The sequence below is a fragment of the Nerophis ophidion genome, linkage group LG02 (genome assembly GCF_033978795.1).
Source record: "Nerophis ophidion isolate RoL-2023_Sa linkage group LG02, RoL_Noph_v1.0, whole genome shotgun sequence".
NCBI classification, from domain to species: Eukaryota; Metazoa; Chordata; class Actinopteri; order Syngnathiformes; family Syngnathidae; genus Nerophis; species Nerophis ophidion.
This window is the reverse complement of record NC_084612.1, coordinates 47,905,263-47,932,169: the sequence shown is the minus strand read 5'-3', so window position 1 is coordinate 47,932,169 and position 26,907 is coordinate 47,905,263. Positions and strand designations below refer to the sequence as shown.

The following is a 26,907-nucleotide window of genomic DNA, read 5'->3' as shown; positions in this document are numbered from 1 at the left end:
GGGTCCACGCAGTCCCAAGTCCCTGAGCAGGCGTGGTGTTGTCCTGCCCACAAAGCCTCTGGCTCCCACCTCCACCGGATACAGCCTCACACTCCATCCACTTTCTCTACACTCTGTGACCAGGTCTGCGTATTTTGCCTTCTTTCTCTCGTAAGCAGCTTCCAGTCCCTTCTCCCATGGCACTGTCAGCTCAATCAGTACTACTGACTTCACAGCTTCAGACCACAGCACCACATCTGGTCTTAAGGTGGTGCTGCATATCTCCTGTGGGAACTGTAGCTGCCTACCAAGGACCACTTCCATCCTCCACGCTGCCCCTGGTGTTAACAATTTGGCGGGTGGTCTCTTACTGGAATGTGTCACAGGTTCCCCCTGCCTTTGGAAGTGGATCCTGCATTGGCGTTCTGCGGGACTCTGGTTGTTTGCCTCCTGCCGACTTTTCTCCAGCACCTCTGCCAGCTTCTTGAGTACTTGGTCGTGCCGCCATAAATAAAGTGAGACAATACTTAACAAACTTGGTAGAAGGCTGTGGACAAGGCTGGAGGCACATAGCGAGACGATATACTCTGGCACAAGACAAGAGGAGGAAGAGACATTTATACACATGAGGGAGGGTGACACAGGTGGGCACAATCAGGCAATCAGGAGAGAGACCAGTGACACGGGAGGAAGGGCAAGTGACCTGAAACGAGAGGGAGAGTCAACCTTTCAAAATAAAACAGGAAATGACAAGACATGAAACCAGACAAGACTTCACCCAGGTGTGACAGGGGGTATCCATAATACTTAGACTTCCTTTTTATTGTCATTCAAATGTTAACTTTACAGTACAGATACGCCGATAGGGAGATGTTTTTATTTACAAGATTGATTAATTGATTGAATTAAACTTTTATTAATAGATTGCACAGTACAGTAGATATTCTGTACAATTGACCATTAAATGGTAACACCCAAATACGTTTTTCAACTTGTTTAATTAAGTCAGGGTCCACGTTAATCAATTCATGAGTCTGTTGTGTCTTGACCGCTGCAGCGGAAGCTCTGCCTAACCCCTGAGGAAGACTCACCGAATCCCTAGGGTTCGATCGAACCCAGGTTAAGAACCACTGAGCTAGAGCAATTCGGACCGAGAAAGCGACTATTTCCCCATTAATTTGAGCAAGGATGAAAGATTCGTGGATGAGGATAGTGAGAGTGAAGGACTAGGAAACAAATAAAATAAAAATAAGGCGGGGACAGTGGGAGCGATTCAGATGTTATTAGACACATTTACTAGGATAACTCTGGAAAATCACTTATCTGCTTATTGTGTTACTAGTGTTTTAGTGATATTATATGGTACCTGAAAGTCAGAGGGGTGTGGCCACGGGTGTGGTAACCGCCAGTGTCTCAGAGGGAAGCCATGCAGCTGCAGGAGGACGCATGCTCCGCTCATGTCTACGGTAGGAGCCGACTTATTACCACCATTTTCTCACCGAAACCTGCCGGTTGACATTTGACTTCTCCATTATTAATTGAACAAATTGCAAAACATTCAGCAACACAGATGTCCTGAATACTGTGTAATTATGCGATTAAAGCAGATTACTTATAGCTTGGATCGAGCAGGAAAAAAAACGTCCGCTACAATCGGTTACGTCATCATACGCGTCTTCATACCGCGACGTTTTCAACAGGATACATCGCGCAAAATTTTTAATTGCAATTTAGTAAACTAAAAAGGCCGTATTGGCATGTGTTGCAATGTAAATATTTCATCATTGATATATAAACTATCAGACCGCGTGGTCGGTAGTAGTGGGTTTCAGTAGGCCTTTAACATGCTTCAAAACTCACCAAACTGGACACACACATCAGGACTGGCGAACATTGCGATCCAATCAAAAAACCTAGCCCCAAAAACCCAAATATTGCTCTAGCACCCCATAGGAATAAAACACAGACAAAACTGCTCATAGGAAGAAAACACAGAAAAAAATGTCTGTAACTTCCAATAGGAATGTCATAGAGACATGAAAACACTAAAGTTTTGTAAAAAAAGGTCACCTTTTTTCAAACATTATCTCCTCTGAGCGCGTTTGTCGTGTCGGCTTCAAGCTACCACAGGAGAGAGATTGACCCCTTCTGGTTAAAAGTTGATGAAAGAGTTTTTATTACTGCTACGATTTTGATTTTATCAGCCTTCAAAGAACCACTGCGCTGAAAACCATTTCAAAGATGGCCGGCATGCGCAGACAAAGTGAGGGAGACGTTTTTTTTTTTCGTTTTTTTTTCCCGTACCGTCTGCTGCTGGTGCGCACGCACCAACATTCGTGAGGGAGGGACTGTGATCATCTCTACCAAGATGGCTGCCAGGTGCCGTACCTGAGCCGGTATGTTTTAAAGTTGTCGTTTGCCTGCATATCGTAAAAACAACTGTCCAACAATTTACAACTAATTGTAAACTTATAGGTGCCGACTATCAGGGCCGAGTTGCAACGAGAGAGTGTGTCGATGTTAAGATATTACGCCAAGTTGGTAAGTCTATCTGTTTGCTAATAGTAGCTACTAGCCGTACCCATGTATTTTCAATGGCCGGTTAGCATCGGGTTTTGATCCCGTTTCCTCCTATGTTTCTGCTCTGATTGAATTTCTTTGTATGTCGAGTCTTTATTTTGGGTACTTACATATGGTGCCTGACTGCTACGGCGCTTTAAGGCCATCTGCACTTTTTATGCACCGAGTTGGTAGGTCTATTTGGTTGCTAATAGTAGCTACTAGCTGTACCCATGTATTTTCATTCTAACTTATGTCTGTTAGTAGACACATTATGGAAGATAAAAACTACAAAATTTATAATACTCAGTAGTTCTAACTTATATCTGTCAGTAGACACATTATGGAAGGTAAAAACTACAACATAATACAAAGTAGTGTGTGGTTCTAACTTAAATCTGTCAGTAGACACATTATGGAAGGTAAAAACTGCAAGATTTATGATACAAGGTAGTGTATAGTTCTAACTTATATCTGTCAGTAGACACTTTATGGAAGGTAAAAACTACAACATTTATGATACAAGGTAGTGTATAGTTCTAACTTATATCTGTCAGTAGACACTTTATGGAAGGTAAAAACTACAACATTTATGATACAAGGTAGTGTATGGTTCTAACTTATATCTGTCAGTAGACATGTTATGGAAGGTAAAAACTACAATATAATACAAAGTAGTGTGTTGTTCTAACTTATATCTGGGAAGCCCAGACTTCCCTCTCCTCAGCCACTTCCATATATACTCGGTCCCGTCCATCGCTGCTTGCAACTTTAATTTATAATGATACTGTTGCTTTAATGACATTTTTTTCTTCATTTTAGTATTGTAAGTATTGTAAGTTTTTTTTATTGTTTTTTTTTTTTGTCAAGTTTTTTCCTATCCATTGCTCTCTTTTCTTTTACTGGATTAACATCCTGCGATTTTTGTAAGTAAAATGTAAAAAAAATACATCTGAAAAAGAACAATTTTTTGGCCAACATTGTGATTATAAGTCATACTTCAGCAACCAAGAGGAGTTTTTGAAACCTGATTTTTTTTTTAATCAGAGATTATATCCTAAATAATAAAATACGAGAATCCTGTTTACTCAAGAATCGATTCCGAATCATCACTTGAAGAACCAGAATCAAATTAAATTTTTGAGGTGGCCAAATATGTTCAGCTCTACTGTGCAGTGATTTATTTATTTAGAAGATACTGCTTCTTAGAGTTCAGTGATACGTGGTGTCAGAAGCGGGATGGTTAGCCATGCCCAGTTTTGAAGATGATTGAACGTGCTATTAGAGTTTTTCAGCCTGTTCATGTTTACGCTAGACATTTCCACTAAGTATCTGTGTACTCAAATCAGGTTAAAGGATACTACTTCATTGGGTTTTGTGATATGTGGTGTCAGAAGTGGGATGGTTAACCAGGCCCAGTTTTGAAGATGTTTAAACATGTTATTATAGTTTTTTTCAGCCTGTTCATGGTTATGCTAAATATTTCCACTAAATATCTGTGTACTCGAACCAGGTTAGAGGATACTACTTTTTAGGGTTCTGTGATACGTGGTGTCAGAAGTGGGATGGTTAGCCAGGCCGTTTTGAATATGATTGAATCTGTTATCAGTAGAGTTCTTCAGTGTTGTTATGGTTACGCTAGATATTTCCACTAAATATCTGTGTACTTGAAGCAAGTTATAAGATACTACTTCTTAGGGTTCTGTGATACGTGGTGTCAAAATGGGATGTTTAGCCAGGCCCAGTTTTGAAGATGATCGAATGTGGCCAAGAGTAGTTTTTGGCACGTAGTATACCATATACTAGAATATGAGAATCCTGTTTAATCGGGAATCGATTCCGATTCGTCACTCCAAGAACCAGAATCAAATTAAATTTGTGAGGTGGCTAAAATGTTTCCGTCAAAATTAAAGAATGATAGTAATAAATACAAACAAACTTTAACGTACATTGTCTCCAGCCTTTGGAGACAATGCATAGCACAAAGTTGGCCCCCGGGCTATGCCTTTGGCACCTGTGCTTGAGTTGTATGAAAACCATAGACGGCGTTGTGAAGTCCTGCATGGCCGACCTGTACAGAGGTCATAAAAAATTAATGAGCGTCAATGAGGAAAGACCGCAAGGCGTTCCTCACCGAGGTGTGCCTGACCGAGGTGTCCCGCTTGTACAAGCACACGTTGGAATAATGATCGCTAATGCTGTCGGTGTGGCGAAGGATACCACGGCCCAATCATTAAATATTGCATCTAAGTACAAGTGGTTAATTAACCCCAATGACCGAGAACAAGCGAGCGGCGCTGGACTGGCACACGTGTGCGATTTGTGGGCGGCGCTCATTGCAGCGGTGGCACTGGCCTCTGCGGAGCTCATTATGTGTGCAGACTGTTTAGACAAGCAGTTCGTGCCACATGATGGTCCTCGTTTCTTGTCTGCAACTCCAACATTGACCGGGTCGACCCACAATGCAGCACTCTGTCTGCCCTGATGAAGAGGACGGACCACAGGCTCTGCAACAACCGTCCCAAATTCAGCACTTTCACTTCATTGCTTCCCCAATTACATTCATCACTCCAGAGGTGGTAAGTGTCGTGTCAGACAAAGATCCTGGATCTGGGGGGTCATGGACAGCATCGTCTACGTCCAATAGGGACCAAATTAAAGTTCTACGACAAATGGTGTCGGAAGCGGCATAGGTTGCTATACTCAGTTTTTACGAATGTAATTGTTGACTGGAGCTGGCCTCGCTGCCAAATTACCTGTTTTTGTGGTGGTAGGGGATTTGTTTACCTCAATATACGAGTGTTTCGAATTAAGTTAAAGAATGTTGCTTCTTAGAGATATGTTATATGTGGCGTCAGAAGTGGGATTGTTAGCCAGGCCCAGTTTTGAAGACGATTGAACACGTTATCATTAGAGTATTTCAGCCTGTTTATGGTTACGCTAAATATTTCCACTAAATATATGTGTACTCCAACCAGGTTAGAGGTTACTACTTCGTAGAGTTCTGTGATATGCAATATCAGAAGTGGGATGGTTAGCCAGGCCCAGTTTTAAAGATGATTGACAGTGTTATCATTAGAGTTCTTAAGCCTGTTTATGGTTACACTTAATATTTCCACAAAATATCTGTGTACTAAGAAGTTAATACTTCTTAGAGTTATGTGATACGTGGTGTCAGAACTGGGATGGTTAGCCATGCCCAGTTTTGAAGATGATTGAACGTGTTATCATTAGATTTCTTCAGTTTGTTTATGGCTGCTTTAGATATTTCCACTAAATATCTGTGTACTCGAACCAGGTTTGAGGAATCTATTTCTTAGAGTTCTGTGATATGTGATGTCAGAAGTGGGATGGTTAGCCAGGCCCAATTTTGAAGAATATTGAATGCACTATCATTAGAAATCTCAGCGTGTTTATGGTTACACTAAATATTTCCACAAAAGATATGAGTACTTAGAGGTTAGTACTTCTAAGAATTATGTGATACGTGGTGTCAGAAGTGGGATGGTTTGCCACCCCCAGTTTTGAAGATGATTGAACGTGTTATCATTAGAGTTCTTCAGCCTGTTTATGGTTACACCAGATATTTCCACAAAAGATATGTGTACTTAGAGGTTACTACTTCTAAGAGTTATGTGATACGTGGTGTCAGAAGTGGGATGGTCTGCCACCCCCAGTTTTAAAGATGATTGAACGTGTTATCATTAGAGTTCTTCAGCCTGTTTATGGTTACACTAGATATTTCCACATAATATCTGTGTACCTAGAGGTTACTACTTCTTAGAGTTATATGATACGTGGTGTCAGAAGTAGGATGATTAGCCAGGCCCAGTTTTGAAGATGATTGATCGTGTTATCATTAGAGTTCTTCAGCATGTTTGCATTGACGCTAGATATTTCCACTAAATATCTGTGTACTCTAACCAGGTTAAAGGATACTACCTTTTAGGGTTCTGTGATACATGGTGTCAGAAGTGGAATGGTTAGCCAGGCGCAGTGGGAGAGTGGCCGTGCGCAATCCGAGGGTCCCTGGTTCAAATCCCACCTAGTACCAACCTCGTCACGTCCGTTGTGTCCTGAGCAAGACACTTCACCCTTTCTCCTGATGGGTGCTGGTTGGCGCCTTGCATGGCAGCTCCCTCCATCAGTGTGTGAATGTGTGTGTGAATGGGTAAATGTGGAAGTAATGTCAAAGCGCTTTGAGTACCTTGAAGGTAGAAAAGCGCTATACAAGTACAACCCATTTATTTATTTATCATTAGAGTTCTTTAGCGTGTTTATGGCTGCTCTAGATATTTCCACACAATATCTATGGACTAGAACCAGGTTAGAAGATTCTACTTCTCAAAGTTCTGTGATACGTTGTGTCAGAAGTGGGTTGGCTAGCCAGGCCCAGTTTTGAAGAGGATTGAGCGTGTTATCATTAGTTTTTCAGTCTGTTCATTGTTACACTAGATATTACCACTAAATATATGTGTACTTAAACCAGGTTAGAGCATATTATTTTTTACAGTTCTGTGATACGTGGTGTCAGAAGTGTGATGGTTAGCCATTTCCAGTTTTGAAAATGATTGAACGTATTATCATTAGAGTTCTTCAGCATGTTTGTGGCTTCTTTAGATATTTTCACAACATATACTGTGTGTGTACATGAACCAGGCAAGAGGATACTACCAGGCCCAGTTTTGAAGATGATGGAACGTGTTATCATTACAGTTTGTCAGCCTGTTTATGTTTATGTGATATATGTCCACTAAATATGTGTGTATTTGAACCAGGTTAGAGGATATTACTTTTTTCAGTTCCATGATATGTGGTGTCAGAAGTGGGATGGTTAGTCAGGCCCAATTTTGAAGATGATTGAACGTGATATCATTAATTTTTCAGTCCGTTTATGGTTACACTAGATATTTCCACTAAATGTCTGTGTACCTAGAGGTTACGACTTCTTAAAGTTATTTAATATCTGGTGTCAGAAGTGGGATGGTTTTGCCATGCCCAATTTTGAAGATCATTGGAAGTTTTATCATTAGAGTTTTCAGTCGGTTTATGGTTACACTAGACATTTCCACTAAATATCTCGGTTCTTAGAGGTTACGACTTCTTAGAGTTAGTCAATATTTGGTGTCAGAAGTGGGATGGTTTTGCCAAGCCCAATTTTGAAGATGATTGAACGTGTTATCATTAGAGTTTGTGGTTACGCAATATATTTCCACTAAAAATATGTGTACTCAGACCAGGTTAGAGGATACTGGTACAAACTATAGAGAGACCACCTGTAAGACAGTGGTCCCTGAGGCAACCTATTAAGATACGGCCGCTGTAATAAAACTTGTACAGCTGGGTGCAAGAGAAGATAAAATGTCAGAAAGAGGAGAAGGTGACAATATTGACAATGTCAATGAGTTGAATGCCTCCCCCTCTCCAGAAGAAGGTGTAATCCTCCCTTGATGGCCAACTGCTCTGTGAAGTGGGCGGCGTGGAGCTATAATCCGCACCCGGGCTGACTCATCCAGCTGCGGATTACGGCGCGCGGTAAACAAACAAAACAAAAACTATTCAGCAAAAATCCATCAGAGGCCAGTTGGCCACATCTAGCCTTCCAATTCCAACCTGGATGCTCAGAGTGTTCTGGGAGGCTTGTAAATAAAGAAGCCATCTGCGGCGTGGAAACGGAGGAAGAAGTTGATGAATAGGCTTTCAGTGGAGCCTTTGTGAATGTTGATGGCAGAAGTGTCTATTCTCTACCTTGACTGCCCACCTCGATTGGCTCGTCGTGCATCTACTTACTGGCAACTTGTTAATGCTTTAAAAACACCACTGTCTCATTTTAGCGGTAACATTCGAGGTTAGCCGATTTGTGAAAGACTGTCAAAATGACTTTAAAAGTCTTATATAAGTGTTATAATGAAGACAACACATGATGTAAGTGTTTATATTAGCCTCCTTTTAAAATTACTTTGAAATCCTTATATAAGTGTTATAATGAAGACAACACATGATGTAGGTGTCTTTATTAGTTATATCAGCCTACTACCAAAATGACTTTAAACGTCTTATATAAATGTTATACTAAAGGCAACACAAGATGTAAGTGTCGATAATAGTTGTATTAGCCTACTATCAAAATGACTTTGAAAGTCTTATATAAGTGTTATAATGAAGACAACACATGATGTAAGTGTCTATATTAGCTATATTAGCCCACTATCAAACAGGACTTTAAAAGTGTTATATAAGTGTAATAATGAAGACAACACATGATGTAAGTGTCTATCCATCCATCCATTTCCTACCGCTTATCCTTAATTGGGTAGAGGGCGGAGTACTCCCTGGACAAGTCGCCACCTCATCACCACAGATGGACGGACAAAATTCACACACTAATCTATATTAGTTATACTTGCCTACTATTAAATCGACTTTAACAGTCTTATATAGGTGTTATACTGAAGACAACACGTGATGTTATTGTCTATATCAGCTATATTAGCCTACTATCAAAATTACTTTAAAAGTCTTAAACAATTGTTATAATGGAGACAACACATGACATAAATGTCTATATTAGCCTACTATCAAAATTACTTTAAAATCCTTCTAGAAGTGTTATAATGAAGACAACACATGATGTATTTTTCTATATTAGCTATATTGGCCTCCTATCAAAATTACTATAAAAGTCTTGTATAAGTGTTATTATGAAGACAACACATGATGTAAGTGTCTATATTAGTTGTATTAGCCTACTATCAAAGTGACTTTAAAAGTCTTATATAAGTGTTATAATGAAGACAACCTGCGACTTGTCATTCCCGCCTTCCACCCGTTTGTAGCTGAGATAGGCACCAGCCCCCCCTGCGACCCCAAAGGGAATAAGCGGTAGAAATGGATGGATGGATGGAATGAAGACAACACATGGCGTAAGTGTCTATATTAGTTATATTAGCTTACTATCGAAATTACTTTAAAAGTCTTATACAAGTGTTATAATGAAGACAACACATGATGTAAGTGGCTATATTAGTTATAATTGCCTACTATTAAAACGACTTTAACAGTCTCATATAAGTGTTACAATGAAGCCAACAGGTGATCCAAGTGTCTATATTAGCTATATTATCAAGTACCTGCTCTCTTTTTGTCAGAATTAGTTTGTGATGAACCCCAAGATGCAGAGATGGAGGCAGGCATGGAGTGAGAAAACATGATTTAATAAAAATAATAGAATTAGAACAAACAAAAGGGTAAAAACACAAAGCGCGCACAAGGCGGATAACAAACTAAGGGATCTAGCATGGGAGCTAGAAAATAAAAGGAGTTTAACATGGAATTTAGCAAAAACAAAAAGGGTCTAGCGTGGAAGCTAGCGGGTAGCAAGCAGGAAAACAGAAGTCGTAACGTGTAGTACAAAACAAACTGGAAGCAGGGAACAAAGAACAGTAAGCTACAAACATCTAACCGATATAGCTTACCGCTACGCTGCAAATACAAGACACGGCACTACACGACAGGAGCGACATCGACAAGACAATAATCCAGCACTGACTGGAAGACAAAGCAGGTACAAATAGGAGCGGGCTGTTTGACACCAGGTGTGGCCAGGTGCCAATCAGCCGCAGCTGAGCAAAAACAAAACACTCCGGGAGACAAACAGGAAGCTGAACCAAAATAAGAGTGCTGACAGGAACTAAGGACAGGAAATACTAAACACACAGAGGAAAAACTAAAACACAAACAAACTTTCAATGGCAAGCCTGACAGTAGCCCCCCCTCCCATAACGGATACCAGACGTTTTACGGACCCCCCCATTCCCTACAAAAAAAAAAAACAGTCCAAAGTCAAGGGAGGGTGGAGGGAGGACAAGGCGGTGGGCCGCCAGGCCAAGTGTCCCCGCACCCAGCGGGGAAGAGTCAAGTGGCGAAGACGAATAGAACGCCGCTGCAATTTGCGAGGCGGTCGCCCATGAAACGACCACCTCTGTGGCCGACAAGAGTATGGTGGTGCCCTCAGCTGGCCCACCGGACAGGATGGTGGTGGCGCCCCCTGCTGCTGGCCCACCGGAGAGAATGGTGGCACCCCCTGCTGCTGGCCCACTGAAGAGGATGGTGGCGCCCCCTGCTGCTGGCCCACCAGAGAGGATGGTGGTGGTGCACCCTGCTGCTGGCCCACCGGAGAGGATGGTGGTGGCACCCCCTGCTGCTGGCCCACCGGAGTGCGTGGTGGAGTCTGCTGGCCCACCGGAGTGCGTGGTGGAGTCTGCTGGCCCTCCGAAATGGGTGGTGGAGTCTGCTGGCTCACCGTAGTGCGTGGTGGCGCCGTAGGTTGCAGACCCACCGGAGATGATGGCGCTGTAGGTTGCAGACCCATTGGAGGTAATGGCGCCGTAGATTTCAGACCCACCGGAGGGGATGGTGACGCACCAGCAAGGCGTCCCAGACCAACTGGGACGCAAAGTAGCTGGGCCTCCTCATCTGCACAGCTTCTGATAGCCCCCCCCTCGAGGGACGGATCCAAGACGTCCCCCGAGAAAACAACATAGGACAGGGATGGGAGGGAGGGATTGCAAAATGATGCAAAGTATTTCCTCGATTTGTCCAATAATTCTAAAACGTTGTTTAGCCTCTCCGACATAGACAACTATGCGGGGTTCGAATTTGGCTGGATTATTCTGTCAGAGTTAGTTTGTGACGAACCCCAAGATGCAGAGATGGAGGCCGGCATGGAGTGAGAAAAGATGATTTAATAAAAATAATAGAACTAGAACAAAAAAAAGGTTACTAACACAAAGTGCGCACAAGGCGGATAACAAACTAAGGGAGCTAGCATGAGAGCTAGAAAATAAAAGGAGTTTAACATGGAAGTTAGCAAAAACAAAAAGGGTCTAGCGTGGAAGCTAGCGGGTAGCTAGCAGGAAAACAGAAGTCGTAACGTGTAGTACAAAACAAACTGGAAGCAGGGAACAAAGAACAGTAAGCTACAAACATCTAACCGATATAGCTTACCGCTACGCTGCAAATACAAGACACAGCACGACAAAACAGGAGCGACATCGACAAGACAATAATCCAGCACTGACTGGAAGACAAAGCAGGTACAGATAAGGGCGGGCTGATTGACACCAGTTGTGGCCAGGTGCCAATCAGCTGCAGCTGAGGGGAAACAAACCACTCAGGGAGACAAACAGGAAGCTGAACCAAAATAAGAGTGCTGACAGGAACTAAGGACAGGAAATACTAAGCACAGAGAGGACAAACTAAAACACAAACAAACTGTCAGTGGCATGACTGACACTTTTACTATGAAGCCGTACTGTTGTAACACGTGACTTGGCATCGTCTTGGTGAAATAAGCAGAGGCGTCCATGATAACGTTGCTTGGATGGCAACATATGTTGCTCCAAAACCTGTATGTACCTTTCAGCATTAATGGGGCCTTCACAGATATGTAAGTTACCCATGCCTTGGGCACTATTACACCCTCATACCATCACATATGCTGCCTTTTACTCTTTGACCCTAGAACAGTCCGGATGGTTCTTTTCCTCTTTGTTCCAGAGGACACGACAACCACAGTTTCCAAAAACAATTTGAAATGGGAACTCATCAGCCAAGGAAGACTTTTCCACTTTGCATTAGTCCATCTTAGATGAGCTCGGGCCCAGCAAAGCCAGCGGCGTTTCTGGGTGTTGTTGATAAATGGCTTTGGCTTTAAATAGTAGAGTTTTAACTTGCACTTACAGATGTAGCGACCAACTATAGTTATTGACAGTGGTTTTCTGAACTGTTCCTGAGCCCATGTGGCCATATGCTTTACACACGGATGTCGCTTTTTGATGCAGTACCGCCTGAAAGATCGAAGGTCACGGGCATTCAATGTTGGTTTTCGGCCTTGCTGCTTACGTGCAGCGATTTCTCCAGATTCGCTGAACCCTTTGATGATATTACGGCGTGTAGATGGGGAAATCCCTAAATTCCTTGCAACAGCTGCTTGAGAAAATGTTGTTCATAAAAATTTTGCTCAGGCACTTGTTGACAAAGTGGTGACCCTCGCCCCGTCCTTGTTTGTGAACGACTGAGCATTTCATGGAAGCTGCTTTTATACCCAATCATGGCACTCACCTGTTCCCAATTAGCCCGTTCACCTGTGGTATGTTCCAAAAAAGACTTCGCCGAGCATTCCTCAACTTTCTCAGTCTTTTTTGCCACCCGTGCCAGCTTTTTTGAAACGTTGCAGGCATGAGCCAACATTTGCAAAAACTAACTAAGTTTCTCAGTGTGATCATGAAATATCTTGTCTTTGCAGTCTATTCAATTGAATATAAATTGAAAAAGATTTGCAAATCATTGTATTCTCTTTTTATTTACCATTTACACAACGTGAACACTTCACTCCTTTTGTGGTTTTGTAATGCTAAAAATCATACTAATAAAACCACTTGTGTTTACACAAACTTCAATAGCAGTATTCCAAACAATGTTTACGTCAGGTCAATCGTTATTGTATTTTCCTTCTAAACCGATCCAAACAAAAATGGTAAACATGCAGGCCTGATATCGCCACGCGTTCTTTCTCCGCCGTATCAGCCCAGTGATGTTGCCTCGCCGTGTACGAGCCGTTTGTGACGCCACCGCCATGCTCTAAAACGCTTGTCTCAGCCTCGGTCGCCACTTCCTGTCACTTCCCTGTCATGGCTGCACCAGCCAGGCGCCCAGATAACATCCCCCACCCGCTTTTAAGCCCCCTGTAAACCTGCCATCATGGCAGCCAATCGCCTCTCTAATCAGTGTCAACATGTGTGGGTGAACACCCTGAAAAGAAGACGGTGAGGCTTATGTGTGGCAGCCGACACGTGTGAGAAGACGTGGATTTATTTTTTACGTAGAAGGTCTCCAGCAGCAGATTATCACCTCCGTCCTGTCAAGTGGGATGAGCTAAAGGGAAGAAGGCATTCATACAACCCCTTTTTCTGAGTGAATCTCGCGTGAGAGGAAGAGAGGGGAAGGTAATCCCTGTATAATGCATTCCGCTGAAAATAAAGGAAAGCGCCACTCTACTTAGCAACCCACGCTGTGGTCAAAGTTGGAATTGCCATAAAATAAAAAAAAATTATAGAAACTTTAAAAGTCTTATATAAGTGTTTTAATGAAGACAACACGTGCTGTAAGTGTCTATATCAGTTATATTAGCCTACTATCAAATCTACTTCAAAAGTCTTATTTATACAAGTGTCTAGACTAGTTATATTAGCTTACTATCAAAATGACTTTCAAAGTCTTGTATAAGTGATATAATGAAGGCAAAACATGATTTAAGTGTCTATATTAGTTATATTAGCCTACTATCAAAATGACTTTAAAAGTTGTAAATAAGTGTTGTATTGAAGGCAACACATGATGTAAGTGTCTATATTAGCCTACTATCAAAATAACTTTCAAAGTCTTATATAAGTGATATAATGAAGGCAACACATGATGTAAGTGTCTATATTAATTGTATTACTCTACTATCAAAATGACTTTAAAAGTCTTATATAAGTGTTATGATGAAAGCAACACATGATGTAAGTGTCTATTTTAGCCTACTATCAAAATGACTTTAAAAGTCTTATTTAAGTGTCATAATGAAGACAACACATAGTGTAAGCGTCTATATTAGCTATATTAGCCTACTATCAAAATTACTTTAAAAGTCTTATTTATATAAGTGTCTAGACTACTTATATTAGCCTACTATCAAAATGACTTTCAATGTCTTGTATAAGTGATATAATGAATGCAACACATGATGTAAGTGTCTATATTAATTGTATTACTCTACTATCAAAATGACTTTAAAAGTTGTAAATAAGTGTTGTATTGAAGGCAACACATGATGTAAGTGTCTAAATTAGTTAGATTAGCCTACTATCAAAATGACTTTAAAAGTCTTATATAAGTGTTATAATGAAGGCAACACATGATGTAAGTGTCTATTTTAGTCTACTATCCAAATAACTTTCAAAGTCTTATATAAGTGATATAATGAAGGCAACACATGATGTAAGTGTCTATATTAGTTGTATTACCCTACAATCAAAATTACTTTAAAAGTCTTATATAACTGTTATGATGAAAACAACGCATGATGTAAGTGTCTATTTTGGCATTCTATCAAAATGACTTTAAAAGTCTTATTTAAGTGTCATGATGAAGACAACACTATATTAGCTATATTAGCCTACTATCAAAATTACTTTGAAAGTATTATTTATATAAGTGTCTAGACTACTTATATTAGGCTACTATCAAAATGACTTTCAAAGTCTTGTATAAGTGATATAATGAAGGCAAAACATGATTTAAGTGTCTATATTAGTTATATTAGCCTACTATCAAAATGACTTTAAAAGTCGTAAATAAGTGTTGTATTGAAGGCAACACATGATGTAAGTGTCTGTATTAGCCTACTATCAAAATAACTTTCAAAGTCTTATATAAGTGATATAATGAAGGCAACACATGACGTAAGTGTCTATATTAGTTATATTAGCCTACAATCAAAATGACTTTAAAAGTCTTTTATAAGTGTTATAATGAAGACAACAAATGATGCAATTGTCTATATTAGCCTACCATCAAAATTGCTTTCAAAGTCATACATAAGTGTTATAATGAAGGCAACACATGATGTAAGTGTCTATTTCAGTCTACTATCCAAATAACTTTCAAAGTCTTTTATAAGTGATATAATGAAGGCAACACATGACGTAAGTGTCTATATGAGTTATATTAGCCTACTATCAAAATGACATGTGCCCTCATGTGGGCCTACAGAGGATGTCGTAGTGGTTTTTGTTGTGGTTTGTGCAGCGCTTTGAGACACTAGTGATTTAGGGCTGTATAAATGAACATTGATTGATTGATTGACTTTAAAAGTAATAATAATAATAATAATGGATTAGATTTATATTGTGCTTTTCTATTGTTAGATACTCAAAGCGCTCTCAGAGAAGTGGGAACCCATCATTCATTCACACCTGGTGGTGGTAAGCTACATCTGTAGCCACAGCTGCCCTGGGGTAGACTGACGGAAGCGTGGCTGCCAGTTTGCGCCTACGGCCCCTCCGACCACCACCATCATTCATTCATCATTCATTCACCAGTGTGAGCGGCACCGGGGGCAAGGATGAAGTGTCCTGCCCAAGGACACAACGGCAGCGATTTGGATGTTAATAGGTGGGAAGCGAACCTGCGACCCTCAGGATTCTGGCACGGCCGCTCTACCCACTACGCCATGCCGCCCCAAAGTCTTATATAAGTGTTATGATGAAAGCAACACATGATGTGTCTATTTTAGCCTACTATCAAAATGACTTTAAAAGTCTTATTTAAGTGTCATAATGAAGACAACACACTGTGTAAGCGTCTATATTAGCTATATTAGCCTACTATCAAAATGACTATGTGTTGCAGGCTGACACAAATCTTTGCTGACAGAAATGTTGAAATGTAATATTTATTCTACACATTTTTACAACATTGGAAAACATTAATAAAACTTCTCAGAGGGTGACATAACTCCTGGAAATGACTGTCTTAGAATGACCAAATGTATAGATGTTTGTGTCCAAGTTAAAGGAAACATTAGACTTATACTTCCTCTTTATTGTCATTCAAATTTCCACTTTACGGTACAGATAAGATCAAAATTCCTGATCAGCAGGGGCTTGTATGCAGGAATTAGGATCACAGATAGATAGTCTGAGGAGCCGAGCTGCTATAAACACGTGTTTAATATTGCTGTACACCGTGTTCAGCGTGCTTCCACCCCTGGTTGCAACATTTCTTATATTCAGTCAATCAATCAATGTTTATTTATATAGCCCTAAATCACAAGTGTCTCAAAGGTCTGCACAAGCAACAACGATATCCGCGGTACAGAGCCCACATAAGGGTAGGGAAAAATTCACCTCAGTGGGACGTCGAGGTGAATGACTGAGAAACCTTGGAGAGGATCGCATATGTGGGCAACCCCCCCCACCCCCCCCACCCCCTCTCTAAGGGAGATTGTCCAGTTTTCATGTTAGCTTGATTAAAGTCCCCTGCCACGATGAAAACTCCCTCTGGATGTGTAGATTGTAGTAACATTTTCTTCTAATGGATTTATTACAATCTTTGTAAACTGGGTAACATTTGCTGTTGTCCGGAACAACATGGCACACATACAACGATCAGAAATGCAGCCAATATTACATACAAAAATACAAAATGTGTTCACCAAGTGTAAAAATTAGCTGCATTTTTTTAATTAAGAAACTGCAGTTCTAAATGTGTCCACTGGATGTTGCAGTAGTATTTTTAGTGTAACTTAAGTCACACATGAAAGGGTTTAAATATGACCTGTCGGATGACTTTAAGCGCACTCTGGATTGGCCACCCACTACTCCAGTCAGCACAGGTGCAAGCATTAAGCTGCTTCTGGGAGCAGATGGCGGCAGACTGATGCTGTACCAACGCACAATAACTTATTTTAATAAAGTAACAAAATAGTAAGATGCAGAGACTTAAGTCGGAGTCCGAGTCCATGGTTCTTGCCCGGGAAAGGGTGGGGTGCCATTTCCAGGTTGGGGAGGAGACCCCCCCCCCAAGTTGAGGAGTTCAAGTACCTAGGAATCGTGTTCACGAGTGGGGGAAGAGTGGATCGGGAGATCAACAGGCGGATCGGTACGACCTCTTCAGTAATGCGGACGCTGTATCGATCCGTTGTGGTGAAGAAGGAGCTGAGCCGTAAGGCAAAGCTCTCAATTCGATCTACGTTCCCATTCTCACCTATGGTCATGAGCTTTGGGTTATGACCGAAAGGAAAAGTTCACGGGTACAAGCGGCGGAAATGAGCTTCCTCCACCGGGTGGCGGGTTCCCTTAGAGATAGGGTGAGACGCTCTGTCATCCGGGGGGAGCTCAGAGTAAAGCCACTGCTCCTCCACATGGAAAGGAGCCAGATGAGATGGTTCGGGCATCTGGCCATGATGCCACCCGAAAGCCTCCCGAGGGAGGTGTTTAGGGCACATCCGGAAGACCCAGGACGTGTTATCATTAGAGTTATTTATGTCTCCCTACTGGCCTGGGCATACCTCAGGATCCCCCGGGAAGACCTGGACGAAGTGGCCGGGGAGGAGGAAGTCTGGGCTTCTCTGTTTTGGCTGCTGCCCCCGCGACCTCACATCAGATAAGCGGAAGGAAATGGATGGATGGATGGAAGACTTAAGTCAACACGGCCAGTACTCGTATATTGTTGATGGGGTGATGCGCACCCTGAACTCCATTGTAAACAAAATGTTTTTCCACATTTCTATTTTATTTTATGCTTAAATCTGGCATGTTCATATTGGTTATGTTTGTTGTTATGTTCCCTTTGATTCCGCTATTATGATGTTATTTGGACAACTGTTTTGTTTACATTATAATTGTAACATTCTAAATGAAGATAAATGAATGTGTTGTGGCAGCTGTGGATTTCACCAGGAAACGCTTGGTTACTTTTCTGAAACGGGTCTTTAATGAACTGAGACAAAGTCTCAGTTCATCGTGTTCTCCGTCACCAATTAATTTTCTCTGAATTGTCAACTAACGTGAAGTGTTTTTGTCAAGTGGATTAATTGCAATGTGTATCAATCAATCAATGTTTATTTATATAGCCCCAAATCACAAATGTCTCAAAGGACTGCACAAATCATTACGACTAAAACATCCTCGGAAGAACCCACAAAAGGGCAAGGAAAACTCACACCCTTATTGCGTTATGTGCTTGTTTGTTTTGGCCAAAGTAAAACAAAAAAAAAATAGTGAAGTTGTCTTTATTTTGAAGTTATCGTGCCATGATTGGGAAAATATTTTCCTGAAATGAGTTTGACACCCATGTTTTTTTAGATATTCAACAGGCGGCTTAAATGGTTTTGGCACCCGTCCCAATTGGTCACGTTTCATGTGTCAGGTAAACCGCCAGGAATGAGGCCCTTCCTTCTGTATCGGAAAAGTGATCCAGAGAGTAGAACATGTATGAACAAAAAAACAACAAAAAGTTTAATCCGATCCTACGATTGAAAGGAATAAATATGTGAATTAAATGTGAACATGCTAACATGCTAACCACTCGTGTCAAGTGAGTACTCTATTCCGATAAAATTTGTATCGACAATTTTCTCATTCAGGTATTGCAGGAAACCCGGTGCTCTTCAACGAAAACGGCGATGCCCCTGGTCGGTACGAGATCTACCAGTACCAGATCCAGAACCAAACGGCGGAATACAAAATCATTGGTCACTGGACGGATCAACTTCATCTAAATGTGAGTGTTTCACTTTCTCTCCCAGAGCTCCACCTTAAGTGAGTGCTAAAATGTTTGCTCGTAAAAATGTCATTGGTCGTTCATGTCGCAGTTTGAGTTGTTTTCGAAAATCATTTTAACCTCGGAATTCTACTGCATGCGCAAAAGCTCCGGAATGGTTCTGCCATGGCATTCCAACACTTAATAAACGCAGAGCTTCTATTTGTGACGGGCGGTTCAATTGAGCTCAAATCTGCTTGTGTTGGACAGGAAGTCATGCACAAACACAAAATAAATGATCTGGTTTGCTTTCAAAATAAAAACGTATATATATATATATATATATATATATATATATATATATACGTTTATTCAGGTGTACTGGAGAGGAGGCTACGCCGGATAGTCGAACCTCGGATTCAGGAGGAACAGTGTGGTTTTCGTCCTGGTCGTGGAACTGTGGACCAGCTCTATACTCTCGGCAGGGTTCTTCAGGGTGCATGGGGGTTTGCCCAACCAGTCTACATGTGCTTTGTGGACTTGGAGAAGGCATTCGACCGTGTCCCTCGGGAAGTCCTGTGGGGAGTGCTCAGAGAGTATGGGGTATCGGACTGTCTTATTGTGGCGGTCCGTTCCCTGTACGATCAGTGCCAGAGCTTGGTCCGCATTGCTGGTAGTAAGTCGGACACGTTTCCAGTGAGGGTTGGACTCCGCCAAGGCTGCCCTTTGTCACCGATTCTGTTCATAACTTTTATGGACAGAATTTCTAGGCGCAGTCAAAGCATTGAGGGATTCCGGTTTGGTGGCCGCGGGATTAGGCCTCTGCTTTTTGCAGACGATGTGGTCGTGTTGGCTTCATCTGGCCGGGATCTTCAGCTCTCACTGGATCGGTTCGCAGCCGGGTGTGAAGCGGCCGGAATGACAATCAGCACCTCCAAATCCGAGTCCATGGTTCTCTCCCGGAAAAGGGTGGAGTGCCATCTCCGGATTGGGGAGGAGAACCTGCCCCAAGTGGAGGAGTTCAAGTACCTAGGAGTCTTGTTCACGAGTGGGGGAAGAGTGGATCGTGAGATCGACAGGCGGATCGGTTCGGCGTCTTCAGTAATGCGGACGTTGTACCGATCCGTTGTGGTGAAGAAGGAGCTGAGCCGGAAGGCAAAGCTCTCAATTTACCGGTCGATCTACGTTCCCATCCTCACCTATGGTCATGAGCTTTGGGTCATGACCGAAAGGATAAGATCACGGGTAGAAGCGGCCGAAATGGGTGTCCTCCGCCGTGTGGCGGGGCTCTCCCTTAGAGATAGGGTGAGAAGCTCTGTCATCCGGGAGGAACTCAAAGTAAAGCCGCTGCTCCTCCACATCAAGAAGAGCCAGATGAGGTGGTTCGGGCATCTGGTCAGGATGCCACCCGAACGCCTCCCGAGGGAGGTGTTTAGGGCACGTCCAACCGGTAGGAGGCCACGGGGAAGACCCAGGACACGTTGGGAAGACTATGTCTCCCGGCTGGCCTGGGAACGCCTCGGGATCCCCCGGGAAGAGCTAGACGAAGTGGCTGGGGAGAGGGAAGTCTGGGCTTCCCTGCTTAGGCTGTTGCCCCCGCGACCATGTGTGTATATATATATATATATATATATATATATATATATATATATATATATATATATATATATATGTGTATATATATATATATATGTGTATATATATATATGTATATATATATATATATATATATATATATATATATATATATATATATATATATATATATGTATATATATATATATATATATATATATATATATATATATATATATATATATATCTTGTCTTATGTTCAGAAAAAAAACTCCTCTCTGAGCTGCCACCTTATAGTGGTAGAGGAGTTTGCAGAGGGATCAGAGAAAGAGCAGATCGAAGACCTTTATGAAGAAGACAAATCAAGGACCCAGATTTCCCTCGTCCGGACGCGGGTCACCGGGACCCCCCTCTGGAGCCAGGACCGGAGGTGGGGCACGATGGCGAGGTGGTGGCTGAGCCTGTTCCCATGGGGCCCGGCCGCGCACGGCCCGAAGAGGAAACGTGGGTCCCCCCTCCAATGGTCTCACCACCCATAGCAGGGGCCATAGAGGTCGGGTGCGACGTGAGCTGGGCGGAATCTGAAGGCAGGGCAATTGGCGGTCCGATCCTCGGCTACAGAAGCTCTTGGAACGTGGAACGTCACCTCACTGGGGGGGGAAGGAGCCTGAGCTAGTGCGCGAAGTGGAGAAGTTCCGGCTGGATATAGTCGGACTCACTTCGACACACAGCAAGGGCTCTGGAACCAGTTCTTTTGAGAGGAGGTGGACTCTCGTCCACACTGGCGTTGCTGGCAGTGAGAGGCGACAGGCTGGGGTGGCAATTGTTGTTGTCCCCCAGCTCAAAGCCTGCACGTTGGAGTTCTACTCAGTGGACGAGACGGTAGCCTCCCTCCGCTTTCAGGAGGGGGGACAGGTCCTGACTATTGTTTTTGCTTACGCACCAAACAGCAGTTCAGAGTACCCACCCTTTTAAGTACTCTCGAGGGAGTACTGGAAAGTGCTCCCCCGGGTGATTCATACTGGGGGATTTCAACACTCATTTTGGCAACGACAGTGATGCCTGGAGAGGCGTGACTGGGAACAATTGCCGCCCGGATCTGAACCCAAGTGATGTTTTATTATTGGACTTTTGTGCTCATCACAGATCGTCCATAACAAACACCATTTTCAAACATAAGGGTGTCCAGATCGACTTTGTAGTTGTGTCATCAGATTTGCGGCCTCATGTCTTGGACACTCGGTTGAAGAGAGGGGCAGAGCTTTCTACCAATCACCACCTGGTGGTGAGTTGGCTGTGATGGTGGGGGAGGATGCCAGACAGACCTGGCAGGCCCAAACGTATTGTGAGGGTCTTCTGGTTACGTCTAGCAGACTCGCCTGTCGGAGAGAGAAGTGGACCATGTCCCGCACCTTTATTGTCGAGGCGTTTTATTGGAGCTGTGGCCGCAAGGTAGTTGGTGCCTGTCGTGGCGGTTATACTAGAACGGTGGACACCGGCGGCGAGGGATTCCGTCAAGCTGAAGAAAGAGTCCTATTGGGTTCTTTTGGCTCATAGGACTCCGGAAGCAGCGGACAGGTACCGACAAGCCAAGCGGTGTGCGGCTTCAGCGGTTGCGGAGGCAAAAACTCGGACATGGGAAGAGTTCGGGGGATGCTATGGAAAACGACTTCCCGACATCTTCGATGCGATTCTGGACCACCATTCGCCGCCTCAAGAAGGGGAAACAGTGCACTGTCAACACCATGTATGGTGAGGATGGTGTTCTGCTGACTTCAACTGCGGAAGTTGTGGATTTGTGGATGGAATATTTCGAGGACCTCCTCAATCCCACCAACATGTCTTCCTATGAGAAAGCGATGCCTGGGGAATTCTGTGGTGGGCTCTCCTATTTCTGGGGCTGAAATTGCTGATGTAGTTAAAAAGCTCCTCGGTGACAAGGCCCCGGGGGTAGATGAAATCCACCCGGAGTTCCTTAAGGCTCTGGATGCTGTGGGGCTGTCTTGGTTGACAAGACTCTGCAGTATCGTGTGGAAATCGGGGGCGGTGCCTCTGGATTGGCAGACCGGGGTGGTGGTTCCTCTCTTTAAGAAGGGAAACCGGAGGGTGTGTTCCAACTATCGTGGGATCACACTCCTCAGCCTTCTCGGTAAGGTCTATTCAGTTAAACTGGAGAGGAGGCTACGCCGGATAGTCGAACCTCGGATTTAGGCGGAACAGTATAGTTTTCGTCCTGGTCGTGGAACTGTGGACCAGCTCTCTACTCTCGGCAGGGTCCTTTAGGGTGCATGGGAGTTTGCCCAACCAGTCTACATGTTCTTTGTGGACCTGGAGAAGGCATTCGACCGGGTCCCTTGGGAAGTCCTGTGGGGAGTGCTCAGAGAGTATGGGGTATCGGACTGTCTGATTGTAGCGGTCCGCTCCCTGTACAATCAGTGTCAGAGCTTGGCCCGCATTGCCGGCAGTAAGTCAGACACGTTTCCAGTGAGGGTTGGACTCAGCCAAGGCTGCCCTTTGTCACAGATTCTGTTCATAACTTTTATGAACAGAATTTCTAGGCGCTGTCAAGGCGTTGAGGGAATCCATTTTGGTGGCTGCAGAATTAGGTGTTTTCTTTTTGCAAATTATGTGGTTCTAATGGCTTCATCTGGCAAGGATATTCAGCTCTCACTGGATTGGTTCGCAGCCCGAAAAAGGATGGAGTGCCATCTCTGGGTTGGGGAGGAGACCGTGCCCCAAGTGGAGGAGTTCAAGTACCTCGGAGTCTTGTTCACCAGTGAGGGAAGAGTGGATCGTGAGATCGACAGGCTTTTGAAGGTGTTTTCAGTAATGCGGACGCTGTATCAATCAGTTGTGGTAAAGAAGGAGCTGACCGGAAGGCAAAGCTCTCAATTCACCGGTCGTTCTACATTCCCATCCTCACCTATGGTAATAAGATTTAGGTTATGATCGAAAGGACGAGATCACGGGTACAAGCGGCCAAAATGAGTTTCCTCTACTGGTGGCGGGGCTCTCCCTTAGATATAGGGTGAGAAGCTCTGCCATCCAGGAGAAGCTCAAAGTAAAGCCGCTGCTCCTTAACTTGGAGAGGAGCCGGATGAGGTGGTTCGAGCAACTGGTCAGGATGCCACCCAAAGCCTCTAAAAGGAGGTGTTTCGAGTATTTCTGACCGGTAGGAGGCCATTGGGAAGACCCAGGATACGTTGGGAAGACTACGTCTCCCGACTGGCCTGGGAACGCCTTTGGATTCCCGGGAAAAGAAGTGGCTGGGGAGAGGAGAGTCTGCGATTCCCTGCTTAGGTTGCTCCCTCTGCGACCCGACCTCGGATAAGCGGAGGAAGATGGATGGATGGATCAAGATATGTATATATATATATATATATATATATATATATGTATATATATATATATATATATATATATATATATATATAGTGACAGATGCTTGCTGTTGTGCAGGTTCCCCGGACCATCAAGGAAGGATAGGTTTAACTCTTGTTTATTTTTCAATAACAGGAATTCTTTTGCGCTGTAGTCGCTCCCACTGCTTGCCCCTCCGTCTCGCTCTTTCTCGCCGCCGTGTTGCTCTCTCTCGCTTCCGCTCTTCATCCGTTGCTGCAGGCTCTCCAACTCCTTCTGCCCCGATCTCTCCTCTTTCACCCCTTTTATCTCTCCTCCTTCTTCCCTTTTATACACTGAGAGGAGATACACTAATTGTGTCAATGTGCGCGATGCACGCACCTGAACTTGATTGCAGCGTCGCTCCCGGCACGCCCCGCCTCGCTATATATATATATATATATATATATATATATAAACCCCATTTCCATATGAGTTGGGAAATTGTGTTATAAGTAAATATAAACGGAATACAATGATTTGCAAATAATTTTCAACCCATATTCAGTTGAATATGCTATAAAGACAACATATTTGATGTTCAAACTGATAAACATTTATTTTTTTTGCAAATAAACATTAACTTTAGAATTTGATGCCAGCAACATGTGACAAAGAATTTGGGAAAGGTGGCTATAAATACTGATAAAGTTGAGGAATGCTCATCAAACACTTACAGGTGTGTAGGCACATTAAGAACAGGTGGGTGCCATGATTGGGTATAAAAGCAGCTTCCAGGAAATGCTAAGTAATTCACAAACAAGGAAGCAGCAAGGGTCACCAATTTGTAAGCAAATTGTCGAACAGTTTTAGAACAACATTTCTCAATGAGCTATTGCAAGGAATTTAGGGATTTTACCATCTACGGTCCGTAAAATCATCAAAAGGTTCAAAGAGTCTGGAGAAATCACTGCACTTAAGCGATGATATTACGGACCATTGATCCCTCAGGCGGTACTGCATCAAAAACAGCCATCAATGTTTAAAGGATATCACCACATGGGCTCAGGAACACTTCAGAAAACCACTGTTAGTAACTACAGTTGGTTGCTATATCTGTAAGTACAAGTTAAAACTCTACTATGCAAAGCAAAACCCATTTATCAACAACACCAAGGAATGCCGCTGGCTTCGCTGGGCCCGAGCTCATCTCAGATGGACTGATGCAAAGTGGAAAAGTTTCTGTGGTCTGACTAGTCCACATTTCAAATTATATTTGGAAACTGTGGACGTGGTGTCCTCCAGAACAAAGAGGAAAATAACCATCCGGATTGTCAAAGGTGCAAAGTTCAAAAGTCAGCATCTGTGATGGTATGGGGGTGTATTAATGCCCAAGGCATTTGTAACTTACACGTCTGTGAAGGCACCATTAATGCTGAATAGTCCATACAGGTTTTGGAGGAACATATGTTGTCATCCAAGCAACGTTATCATGGACGCTCCTGCTTATTTCAGTAAGACAATGCCAAGCCATGTGTTACAAGAGTGTGGTTTCGTAGTAAAAAGGTGTGGATACTTTCCAGGCCCACCTGCAGTCCAGACCTGTCTCCCATCGAAAATGTGTAGCGCATTATGAAGCGTAAAATACGACAGCAGAGACCCGGACTGTTGAACGACTGAAGCTCTACATAAAACAAGAATGAGAAAGAATTCCACTTTCAAAGCTTCAACAATTAGCTTCCTCAGTTCCCAAATGTTTATTGAGTGTTGTTAAAAGAAAAGGTGATGTAACACAGTGGTGAACTTGCCCTTTCCCAACTACTTTAGCACATGTTGCAGCCATGAAATTCGAATTTAATTATTATTTGCAAAAAAAAATAAAGTTTATAAGTTTGAACATCAAATATCTTATCTTTGTAGTGCATTCAAGTGAATATGAGTTGACAAGGATTTGCAAGTAATTGTATTCGTTTCTAACAAAATTTCCCAACTCATGGAAACGGGGTTTGTATATATACTGTGTATATATATATATATATATATATATATATATATATATATATATATATATATATATATATATAAATACATGTGTATATATTTGTATCTATTTATTTATATATATGTGATCATTTATATGTATATATATATATATATATATATATATATATATATATATACATATATACTAGGGGTGTGTGAAAAAATAGATTCGAATACGTTGTGCGATACAGAATCGAGTCTCATTTTTGAAAAATCTTTTTTTTTTTTAATATATTTGTTTATAAAAAAATTTAGCAATCCAACAAACCACTACACAGCAATACCTTAACAATGCAATCCAAATTCAAAACCAAACCTGACCCAGCAACACTCAGGACTGCAATACACAGAGCAATTGAGGAGACACAAACACGACACAGAAGAAACCAAAAGTAGTGAAACAAAAATGAATATTATCAACAACAGTATCAATATTAGTTATAATTTCAGCACAGCAGTGATTAAAAATCCCTCATTGACATTATCAGTAGACATTTATGAAAAAAAAAAAAGGAACAATAGTGTCACAGTGGCTTACACCTGCATCACATCTCATAAGCTTGACATCACACTGAGTCCAATGTTTTCACAAAGATAATATAAGTCATATTTTTGGTTAGTTTAATAGTTAAAACAAATTTACATTATTGCAATCAGTTGATAAAACATTGTCCTTTACAAATATAAAAGCGTTTTTTTTTTTAAATCTACCACTCTGCTAGCATGTCAGCAGACTGGGGTAGATCCTGCTGAAATCTTATGTATTGAATGAATACAAAAACGTTTTGAATCGGAAAAATATCATTTTTGAATCAAGAATCGATTCGAATCGAACAAATCTAAACATTATCGAATCGTGACCCCAAGAATCGATATTGAATCGAATCGTGGGACACCCAAAGATTCGCAGCCCTAATATATAAACACTGTATGTATACAATTATATATATATACACATTATATACAGTGGGGCAAAAGAGTATTTAGTCAGCCACCGATTGTGCAAGTTCTCCCACTTAAAATGATGACAGAGGTCTGTAATTTTCATCACAGGGACACTTCAACTGTGAGAGACAGAATGTGAAAAAAAATCCAGGACTTCAC

General features: G+C 42.3%; 1 protein-coding gene across 2 annotated transcripts in view; it reads left to right on the top strand.

Annotated features, from left to right (window-relative positions):
* The window catches only part of LOC133541835 (metabotropic glutamate receptor 4-like), a 501,243-nt gene that overhangs the window by 438,719 nt on the left and 35,617 nt on the right, over positions 1-26,907 (top strand). For both annotated transcript variants that reach the window (XM_061885477.1, XM_061885475.1), the window contains exon 8: positions 18,731-18,867. In XM_061885477.1, coding sequence (XP_061741461.1) covers positions 18,731-18,867 — 137 coding nt within the window. The remainder of the gene's footprint in view (positions 1-18,730; positions 18,868-26,907) is intronic.